Raw genomic sequence first — 12,326 nt, forward strand, 5'->3', positions numbered from 1 at the left:
AGATGCCATGACTGAAGAATATCAATCCATTATGAAGAATGATGTTTGGGAGATTGTTCCTAGGCCAACCAAGAAGTTTGTCATGTCTTCTAAATGGTTGTTTAAAATCAAGCATGCTGCAGATGGCAGTATTGAAAAACACAAGGCCGGATTTGTAGCTAGAGGGTTCTCACAGAAGGAAGGAATAGATTACGAAGAAACATTTGCACCTGTTGCCAGGTACACATCAGTAAGAGCTGTCCTAGCCATTGCAGCAGCAAAGGGGTGGAAGGTACATCAGATGGATGTTAAGACAGCATTCCTAAATGGCGAGATCGTGGAAGAAGTCTACTTAGAGCAACCTGAAGGGTTTGAAATTCATGATGCAAAGTCTCATGTGTGTAGACTCAAGAAAGCTCTTTATGGGCTCAAACAGGCTCCCAGAGTTTGGTATGAAAGAATTGACACCTATCTCTCAAAGCTGGGTTTCTCTAAGAATGATGCAGATCCTAATCTCTACCTCAAAAGAAATAAAGGTGATATGTTAATATTAATTTTATATGTTGATAACTTATTAATTACAGGAGATGATCACCTAATAGATCAATGCAAGAAAGATCTATCCACAGAATTTGATATGAAAGACTTGGGGCTTCTTCATTACTTCCTAGGATTGGAAGTATGGCAGAATTCTGATAATATTGTACTGAACCAAGGGAAGTACACCTTGGACATATTGACAAGATTTGGAATGCTAAACTGCAGACCCATGACCTCTCCTATGGAAACCAACTTCCATAAACTTAAAGAAGCAGCAGCAGAATCAAGACCTACTGACCCCACTCAATACAGGCAGATGATTGGGTCCCTGATGTATCTAGTAAATACAAGGCCAGATATCTGCTATGCTGTTAATGCCTTAAGTCAGTTCATGTGTGAACCTAAGGAGATACACCTGGTTGCAGTAAAGCATATAATGAGATATCTACAAGGTACCCTAAAGCTTGGTCTTAAATATGAAAAGGTTGACATAGATCTACATGGATTTACAGATTCAGATTGGGCTGGCAGTGTGACTGACAGAAAGAGCACTTCAGGGTGCTGCTTCAGTTTAGGGTCAGCCATGATATCCTGGATCAGCAGAAAACAATCTTCAGTAGCTCAGAGTTCCACAGAGGCTGAATATATTGCAGCTTCAATGGCTGCCCGAGAAGCAGTATGGCTAAGGAAATTGCTCGTGGGATTATTTGGAGAACCTATGAAACCTACAGTCATTCAGTGTGATAATCAAAGCTGTATAAAACTCTCTATAAATCCAGTATTTCATGACAGGTCCAAACATATTGAGATTCCATATCACTATGTACGAGATATGGTTGACAGGAATGTGATAAAGTTAGAATATGTGTGTACAGGAGATCAGACTGCAGATATTCTGACCAAACCACTTTCCAGAGTGAAGGTTGATCACTTCAGAAAGGGTTTAGGTATGATAGAAAGGTAATCTGCTTTGTAATCTATACTTACATATATTTAAGATGTTTAAGGTGTAAACTTCTTTGTCATGTTTGGACTATCTCTTGGCTTCTTGCCACCTGTGTTCATATCTAAGAGGTGACGATCTCTCAGATACTGAACACTTGTATGTAGACATCATAAGGTGACGATCTTATGATAGTCAAACCAGTAATCATGTTGGATCACTGGTAAGTCATGGATGTGCCATGACTATGTTGTGATACAACATTTGTACAAATGTTATTGCATTATCACAACTTGGATATGATGAGAACTTAAGCACTTCTCATATGGTTATCCTTGTATTGCGTGTTAGGCAATACTGATATCACGTGTAGGTGATATCTCAACCATTGATCATGTTGGATCTCTGGTAAGTCATGGATGTGCCATGACTATGTTGTGATAAACATTTATAAATGTTATTGCACTTATCACAACTTGGATATGATGAGAAACTAACCTTTCTCATAGACTTATCCTTAAGTATTGCGTGTTAGGCAATACCGATATCATGTGTTAGGTGATATCTTGATGAATCTTACAGATCACATGTTTTGGTGATTTCTCACATGATCAGGTGATGATTCTCTTACTTTTATCACATGTTAAAATAATACTTTATGTCACATGCTCAAGTGATGTTCTTCTATTTTGTATCATATGTCTTGATGGTACTTCTCATGTATAAATGATTTTTGCTGACAGACATTATCTTAGTTATGAAAAGGAAATGTGATGCAGGTTGCCTTATCTATCTTCCAAAGCTAAGAGGGAGTGTTAATGCATGGTAGCTTATGCAAGATAAGATCTTCCTAACCTTCCTTGTTCTGTTATTTATCTACATGCTTCATGTCTGATTTATATTGCATATGATAATCGGGCTTAATTATATCGAGCATATTTGTTATCGGGTTTAATGAATACACCGCTTCATTTGGCATTAACATTGGTTAACAAATGCACCGGTTGGATTATATTCATCGTGCACTTTGAATCATCGGTGTTTATATGAACCGATTCATTAATTATATTATGATATTACAATATGCTATCGGGGGTTTTTGAACCGATAATCAGCATTGTGTTAATGGTATAATTGTAAAGGCACCGATCAATGGGTGCATTGATCGGTCATGCCTAAAAGGCATGACCGGTCAATACACCAATTGACCGGTTGCCTAAATGATATATATGCCAATTGAATTCATTTGGAGAAGACATAGAAAATATTAAATGATCTCTCTCCTTCAAACCTGCAGATAAAAATCAGAATTATTAGACATTGACATAATTCCTCATATCCATATATAGCATTCATAGTTCATAACTTGTTCTTTAATTAAAATTGAAATAACTTTACAGGATGCATTGGACGTGATTGACTTACAGTGGGATACCTTACCCAGCATTTCCATAGAGGAGTTAGATTCTGTATTGGCTAGATTCTTGGATTATGCTGAGAGAAAAAGATGCAGGACAGAATCTTCTAGAAGATTCCCTATTTGGTGACTAGGTATCTTTCTATTGGGCCATATGTTGGTGGCACCATTTTTTATGTAAACCCTAATTAGGGCAACTCTAGGGCTTTGTTGGCATGATCTTGGCCCTTGATTTAGTTTTAATCTTGGCCATCCATTTTGTATGAGACTCTATATATACCGCATTGCCTCTCATTTGTAAGAGAGAGATTTTGTAGAATTGTTGGTATATGCTGCAGCTTTTGAATATAAATCATTGTTCGACTTGATGGTGATTTTGTTTAAGTGTTGTTTTGCATTCAAGGTTCTCAATTCCTCCAAGTTAGATTAGAATTTTAGATTAGAATTTGCTTTCAATGTTTGTTAGATTGAATAAAAAAATTGTTGAGTATATTTGTGTGGAATCTATTAATCCATACCACTAGCCTCTTGCTGATTGTAAGTGCCCCGTGCGTGGTCAACTGGAAATTTATGCAAGCTTAACTTCAATTATTATACGTCCATTGATATGCATCAACTTGGATGGTCTCAATGTTTGATGGTAGTAATTTGAAAATCTATGAAATAAACCTTAGATGATTGCACTAAGCTCGTGTCAAAATCTGTTCCACTTGATGGTGAGACCTTGCCTGGTTTGATTCCACTAAATTTGTTCATCATTTCCAACATTCCTAGGCTTAGAATAGATTTCCTTAACTTTATTCCCATTTGCCACTTTTTTAGAAAGTCTTGTTGGAATTGAGTCAAGAACTCCATTGCCAAATCCTAAGTTATCAGCACACCCATTCCATATTCATGATAAGCAAAGTTAATTCGAACAATTGTGTAAGTCCCCAAGTGAAAACAGCAATTCACATCGACCATTGAGTTACCCACTCGTCAAGACCTGACTGTAGAAACCTTGGAATCATTTTAGTTGATCTTATCCTTAGCATCTGAGGTGATTTTGTTCAAGAGAGGGTAAAGTACTTTGGTATTTTATTCCAATGCTTGCATGTGCATAAACACGCATCAACATGTCCTTTTATCAGTTTTTCCTACATCATTCTATATGTCTTTTTAGTTAAATTTCCTTTTATCAGTTTTCCCTACATCATTCTCTGTGTCCTTTTATCAGTTTTTCCTACATTGTTGTATATTTCACATTTGCTTATTTAGAGATTCACCCGCGTCAAATTTCTCAAAATTTTGAACCTCTGATCATAGCATTCCAAGCTCACTTGATGAGGTCCATTTCCATATATGGCAAAATTTGGTCCATTCAATCACAACAAATCACTAGTGTGTACATTCAGCCTTAGCTCTATGGTCACTTTTTACTATCGATGAATAGTCAATCAAAGGATTAAAACCCCTTCATTGACCTATTTAGAGATTTGAATTTCATGTCTAAATAAAAGTGTGAATACATGATTAAGCAACACATCATCCCTTGGTGAGAACCAACCAATGGTGATTATGTGAATAACAACGAGTCACTTTTTAGAATCCCTAAATACCCAATCAAAGCAATCGAACTCCTTACATATCTCTTTTTATTAGAGATTCAGACTTTTGAAGATACCCTAGGTAACATAACACAAATACACAATTGCCACACGTCCTTAGGTAGGACCCTCATTAGGTACACAACAAAATTGTACAAGTATACCTCATCTTGATCAAATAGCTAACAAGTATTCACTTCTCCTTAAATGGATCTCATTTCATAATCTCTAAAAGCCCAATCAAATCCCCTTGCCTACCATAATCACAACCATCCCACTCAACAAAGATCAACAACTTGTGTCAATTTTCTCTCCAAGAATTTATAAATCCTCTTTGACATGAGATTTGGACTTTCGAAGATATCTTTGGAAACATAAATGTGAATGGAATCAAGTGAAATGAGCACACTGAATGAGGCCCTAATTACATACATGGCAAGATAATATCGATAAACCCCATCTTGATCAACAACTACTGGGTATTTGCATCTTCGCAAATGGGTCTCATTTCATACGCTTTGGATGCTCAATCAAAGCCCCTTGTTTGCCTACTCAAAGGTTCCCTTTTCAACACATTATGCAAATACCTAAATACCTATCAATGCCTTTTCAACTTAGCCCAAGCCAACCATTGCTATATGGCAAAATCACAACGACCCAATTCAATAAGATTAATGACATGCCAATTTGCTCTTTGAGACTTTACACATCCTCTTTAACCTAAGAGTCAAACTTTTAAAGTATCCTTGGATTCATATATAAAAAATAAACAATCAAGTGATACATGCCCCCTAGATGGAGCCCTCATTAGATACATGGCAAGGTTGTAGCAATAGACCTCATCTTGATCAACAACTAAGAAATAATTGTTTCTCCTCAAATGGGTCTCATTCCATTATATTTGAATGCCCAACCAAAGCACCTATTCACCTATTTAAAGGTTCAATATTCAAAATATTATGCAAAGACACATACCAAATCAAAGCCTTTGCAACTTACACCAAATCCACGATTGCACATGACATTATCACAACCACCCAGCCCAATGAATGTCAACAGCCTGCATCAATTTGCTCTCCACAACTCAACACCCTTGTCAACAGCACAATGGTCAATTAAAGGCTTTCTCTTTCCAATAGTGAGGCCCTCAACGTATGATGTGTCCTCATCTAATCTAACAAGTTGAAGAAGATCAAGGGTCAAGATGTGTTGATTCATTAAGTAAATCCACTTTAACAAAGCACTTTAATTTTGACTAGGCATTTAGACACCTTAATTACTGGTTGACATAGTTTATGAGTGTCTAACAATCTATTCCCAATCATCATGCCCTTTAAGCAAGCATTCCGACAAAGCGAGATTACAAGCCAAGCCAATATACAAATCTGTGAATAAAGTGGCATAAAACACTTGGAACATTATTTAGTTGTCAATTCAAAGATTTACATTTTTGTTGGAAACCCTATGCTTGAAAGAGCAATTGGCAACCATAGTAAAAGATTTTTTTTAACTTAACCAAAACTAGACAATGTCTAAGGAATAAACAAACCAATTTAGGATAGAACCTAATCAACACAACACAAAATTTGCAAAGAAAATACCCCAAATTTGAGAAAGCATTTGCATTGTCTATAAGGAGTTTTGGTGGCACGTTTTCAAAGATTGGCATACTTCACCACACCATTCCTACTGGCGGCCCGACCATGGAACATGAGGAATCATCTATAGAACATGAGAAGTCATGTGGGGATGTGAAAGGTCATGTGTGAAATGTGATGCATCATGTATTGAACATGAAGAATCTATGTGGCATACTTCACCACACCATTTGTACTGGTGGCCCAACTATGGAACATGAGGAATCATCGATAGAACATGAGTCATGTGGGGATGTGAAAGGTCATGTGTGAAATAAGATGCATCATGTATGGGAATATGAGAAGCCATGGATGGCTTTTGACCATAGTTTATACCCTTTGTATTGTAATACTGCTTAGTGGTTTTATGTACTAATGTGCCTATAAATACTCACTCATGGCTTAGGATTCAAAGCAGCAATTTGTAGTCTCCCTCTTTTGCCCTCATCCAGAATTCATAGTGAACTCCAACTTTCTAGGAGAATGACATCCTTATTGGTTTGGAGTTCAATTATTGGCACATCGAGTTTTTGGATTTTGTTGATTCCATTGGTGCTTTCTAGGAGCAGTTTCAATGTGTTGAGTGCATTCCAAACAGCTTGGAGGAAAGTGCCTATTTTTAGCAAGTCAACTCTCGGGTGAGCTCTTCCAAACTATTTCTGCATTTTCCGTACTTGCAGCTGGTTGTGCGGGAAATAATTAATTGTAAGTTGTTGAAAAATAAAAAATTTTAAAAGACAACTTAAATTAATCATTTATAAGGTAGATGTAAAAGTGACCAAAGTGTTGGAAATGTTACATAATTAAACAAAGTCACTTTTGAGAAGCAATAAGGATTATTATTTTTTTAAAGGTGATTTAAAATATTAAATCTCGGAACACTCTCGAGGAATTTAGAAAATGGTATTGGCCTTGTCGAGATTGAATAGGTTTGTTCAAGTATAGTTCTAGGACAAAAGTGTAATGTTCCTTTTCTATGGGTTATATAATAAATTAAAATATTTAAAAATAAACATATATTATACATACATATTATTAACAAAATAAATAAAATATAACATTAATACATATACTCAAATGAAAGGTTGATATCGTTTGGTGCATTATTTCCTTAAGTTGCCAGCAGTACACTTGAATAAGGAAACCCCAGAGGAGACGATTTCTGACACAAGGATTTGTTTTGTGCTTGACTTTATTTTTTGTTAGACATTTTGTCATTGATGTCAAGTGGCTTTTGTCAAGCCTATGTCTTTCAAGCTAGAGGTTTGCTCATAATTCTATTGAACTAAGTTTGAAGTGTTTTTTGAGCTACTGTTTATTCATTAAATTTTCTCGATTTTGGTTGAGCTGCTTGAGCTGCCTGGTTGGCTGCTTCAGGTGTCTGACTGTCAGCTTCAGCTAGTTGGATGCTTACTTGTCTTTTTATCAGCTGCTTAGTCATATCATGTGCCATGTCATCCTTTGAATAGTCAAAAAGTTGTTAATATCTTTTTCCAATCGAAGTATGTCTAAAGCTTTTGGGGGTTATGTGAAGAGGCTGACTTTTCTTCTAGATTCGATTGTTAGCTACAGCTGGCACTTTAATTCTTTACCACCTCCGTGAGACTCCTTTACACATGCTATGTTTAGGACTGACGGCTTCAAATATAATTTTCCTTTTTCATATCGTGGGCAAGGAGATTTTATTAAAGGCTGCCGTTATAAAGTTTGTGGAGCCTAATTAAATTCATATACATTTTTATGGGCTGCGGTTTCAGATTTTTTAATTGTGGATGGCATCGTTTTGGGAGGTTGATGATTACGGATTTATTTTTCAGGAGCTGCTTAAGTTTATTGGTGTGCATGCTTTTGGCTGTAGACATGTCTGCAAAAATTCTGATTCTCTTTATTATTTTGTACTGAATGGATTTCCATATCAGTTTTGGGGGGGCTGCTTCACATCGTGCTTCTCTTTTATGGTGATGTGTTAAGTAAAAGAATTGTGGTTAAAAATAGGTGTGGAATGATGAAAAGTGCGGTCTCAAAGTCGTGTTATTTTAATGTGTTTGTAGCATACAAGAATCGGTTTTGTAGGTGTACGATATAATATGGAGGTTTTTTAATACATGAACTGAAAAAGAATTTGTGTGGATAGCAGTACGCTGGTATAGATGATTTAAAATAAGCTTTTCTGTGTAAATACTGTGTGGTTATATACAACCTGGGTGCCATTAAAAAAATAGTGTGTTGGGTGGAAGTATTGCGCCTGTGTATTGGTGTGTTCAGTTGATGTTTCTTGAGAGGAGATGGTATAGAGACTGCTGGGCAAATTTCGTACTCTTTAGAGGGATGGTTTTGCTGTGATCATTTAAGTGCTGGAGATTGCCTTGAATCAAAATCTTTTGTCCTGAGAAGACTATGATTTGTTTCAGATTGTTGTTGATCTGAGTTGGTGACTGAAAAGTGTTATTTAAACATCTTCTCTGCAGCGAGAGGTGTTCTGGAATAATCTGGAAGTTCTTTTTAAAAATCTGAGTGTAGACATGCAGACTCTGTATATAAGAGAGGAAGATTTGTAATGGCCTGAACGTGTTGGCTTGTCTTGAAATCTTTGGAAATAGATGTTGGAGTTGGTGCTCTTAGTATAAGGGTTGGTGCCTTTGTTGTTCCTCAGTTGGTGCTGAGAGGAGAGTTGGAGCTCTCTGTTATTGCTTTGTAATCTGGGCTGGTGCCCATTCAAGTTAATGAAAGTATTTTAATGTTATGGTTTTTCACCAGAAAGGGTTTTCCACGAGAACTCATTTGTTTGCATTTTCAGATCTTTGCTTCACTTTGTTTTCAATTGCTATTAGTTGGTTTAAAATTGCAATACTGATTCACCGCCCCCCGCCCCCCTCTCAGCATGGCCTGCGTGCCCTACAATTGGTATCAGAGCAAGTACCTTCTAGTTAAGCTTAAAAGCCTGAAGGTCGATTCTGTTGGATTTCGAAAATGAGTGCTTTAGAAGGATTGGCAACGAATAGAGCTCCTCTATTTGATGGAGCGAATTATGCCTTTTGGTGTGTCAGAATGAGAGCTTACCTAATGTCACTTGGGTTTGATATCTGGAATTCAGTGTCAACCGGCTACACGCCTCCTCAAAATCCACCATCTACTCCTGATGAAAAGAGAGTATTTGAAAGTAATGCTAAAGACATGAATGCCATACTTTGTGGATTATCTGAATCTGAGTTCATGAAAGTCATGCACTGTGATAGTGCTCAAGCTGTGGGATAAACTGAAAAATGCTTACGAAGGAGATGAAAAGGTGAAAAAGGCTAAGCTTCAGACCCACAGAATGTAGTTCGAAAGTCTGAAAATAAAAGAGGATGAGAATATTGCAGCTTATTTCCTAAGGGTTGATGAAGTGGTCAATTCTCTCAAAGGTTTAGGAGAAACAATTGATGATAATATTGTCATACAGAAAATCTTAAGGTCTCTACCATTAAGATTTGATGCAAAATTTTCTGCAGTTGAGGAGATGGCTGACCTTGATCAAACGACTATTGACAAATTTCATGGTATTTTAACAGCATATGAGATGTATTGACAGAATTTGTGGGACATGGGATCCTCTTATTGCTGGACACTTCAAGATTGAGGGGCGATTCTCATTTGCTAAGCATAGGAGATTGTGACCGCAGTTGGTGTGAGCCTTTGGACACCAATCGTGAGTATTCTAGTAATGCTAGCGCACATTTCAGATTCTTTCAGCATTGGTAACAAATTAAATGGGTCTTGACAATATATAGACAGATTTGAACAGTATGAAGTTTCATTCTAGCAAGGCATGTGAACTGGTAAATATTTCCTTCCTATTCGTTGGCTGAGATAACTGTAAAGATTGGCATGAGGCACTTGTTTGCAGATTGGGAAGGTTGGCGTTAACATTTAAAGGAGGTTGCTGCTGTACAGAGGCAATCGCTGGAAGTTGGGGAGCCTCTGTCTTTGGAAATTGTAATACTCCATACTCAATCGAACTTGACTGTTGAAAGTTGAATTTGCTCTACACAGGCGATCGATTAGAAGTTGGAAAGCCTCTGTCATTGTAAATTGTAATACTCCGTACTCAATCTACTTGACTGTTGAAACTGTTGTAAACAGGTCAGCAAAATATATTTTATGTGTTTGCAATTATGGACAGTTGTGATAAATCATTCCAATATGGTTACCACTTGTATGGGTGCGTAGTGAATATGTGTAAAAAAATTTCTAAGTTATTATGTTAATGTATAGTTAAACAAATTCTGGAAAAAACTTATGTGTCATATGAACATTGCAAACCAGAGAACCCTCTTCGGTGAATACATGATAACTGTTAGATAAAATCAAAATGCCTAATTTCTGAAAATTGGGAAAAGGGGAAAAAAAATTGGTCAGGTACTTCTACACAAGTTAGTGCTAAAAGAACAAGGACGGGAGAGATATCTTATTGTATTGTAAACAGTTAATACGGTGAGTGAGAGCCGTTCTGACTGAGGTTTTTTTTTCCGCTGCACAAGTTTACCAAGTTAAATAATTGTGTTATAACATGAGTATGTCATTATTTCCTTTCTTGTTAGCATTGCTTATTCTGCATAATTTTATCAGTATCTTTTCTCTTAAGAATCCGTATCCCTGATTAGAATATAGGAGAACAGCAGCTACGTGTGGAAAAAAACACTCATGTTTGGCAGAAGATTTTCATTTCACTCCGTACAGAAGCAATATGCAAAAGAAACTGCATATATTACTAAAGCTGACATTGCGTAAAACAAAATTAAGAGAAGCTACTGTTTGTGTGTATATGTCTATACATCGCCCGTACAGGTGGAGTAGTACCATGATTAGTAGATAAATACACTCATTAAATCATACATACAATTGCAAGAGCAAAGCTCTACTAAGTTAGGTATATCTTGATATCTGACAAAATGAAGCAGGCAACAAATCAATATAGTATACGGCGCATACTGAGGAGGGATATAGTACGAGGAATCGGACCAGAGACCACACACGTGAAGGAAACGCCAAGTTCGATATACAACCATGATGAAAAAGAGAACTATTTGACTAAGATCAGCAAACATTGGAGTTCAACAGAATAAGATCCCAAACGTGGATGTTAAAAATTTACAACATAGTTTTCTCCAAAAAGCCCAAAAATTCAATAAAACATAGAATTATTAAATAGATGGATAATTTAAATGATGACAAAGTGGTACCTCTGTTGCACAGGTGGTATGCCCTCCTTTTCTTCGACTCGTTCCTTAATTCTCTCAATGCTATCAGTTGGCTCGATATCAATCTCAATCTCCTTTCCTGTGAGAGTTTTTACTTTTATCATTGTCCCTCCACGCATCCTACCCAACATCTCCACATGAAAAATACCATTGCGACTCCTCCTGCACTTGATTGCAGCACACTCTTCTCCCTCCATCTGCTGCACCTGTCCCTTGACATACTCAATATCAATGGCACTGCTCTCCGCTTGCAGGCTTATGGTCTTCCCACTCACTGTCTTGACAAAGATCTGCATCCTTTCGGTTCTTACCACAAAACCCCAGAAGCAGAAGCAGAAGCGGAAGCAAAAGCAAAAGCAGCCCACTCCAGCCCAGCGCCGTCTGTTTACGGCGAGATGCGTAGAAAATGTTGGCTACTTGTGGGCCTCCGCTTTCTTTCTCCTTGCCGGTGGCCAAGATTAGCGATTGATTGGCCTATATTTTTCCATATAACCCTGAGTTTCAATCAGGAGAATGTCTAAAGAAGCGTAGGCATGCAGAATATGTTGTTTTGTATTTTGGTTTAGTGGAATCGGAATAATATTTAGGTCAATGGTAAATAGCAAAAGGTTGAAGTTTGAATATATATATATATATATATATATAATACTGATTATATATAAGATAATACAAAATTAAATGAGAGAGAAAATTGGCAACCCTCTATGCCAATATGCAATAAGAAAACAAGATCAAAAGGAAGGGAAAACTATCAACCCTCATCTGATAGAAAGAAGAGAACAAAATTATATGTTATGATAAAGAAGATCTTTCTCAAATAAAACCTTTGTGGATTTGGAACCGTTATTTCGCATTTGAAGATTCTTTCAATGAAGCTAAGTCTAAAACAAGAGGGAAAGAAGAAGGATACCCATGAGGATCAACTTCAACATGGTCTAGAAGTACCCATATCCCATCAAACTTCACCAATGATGTGCAGAAAAA

At 36.8% G+C, this 12,326-nt stretch overlaps 1 protein-coding gene across 1 annotated transcript in view; it reads right to left on the minus strand.

Moving 5' to 3' along the window:
- Positions 1-11,889, minus strand: part of LOC131072730 (uncharacterized) — a 71,294-nt gene extending 59,405 nt beyond the window's left edge. The window contains exon 1 of the mRNA XM_058008996.1: positions 11,325-11,889. Within this exon, the coding sequence (XP_057864979.1) occupies positions 11,325-11,638 (314 nt within the window). The 5' untranslated portion in view covers positions 11,639-11,889. The remainder of the gene's footprint in view (positions 1-11,324) is intronic.
- Between the last annotated feature and the right edge of the window lie 437 nt (positions 11,890-12,326).

This window comes from Cryptomeria japonica, chromosome 9 (assembly GCF_030272615.1).
Source record: "Cryptomeria japonica chromosome 9, Sugi_1.0, whole genome shotgun sequence".
NCBI lineage: Eukaryota > Viridiplantae > Streptophyta > Pinopsida > Cupressales > Cupressaceae > Cryptomeria > Cryptomeria japonica.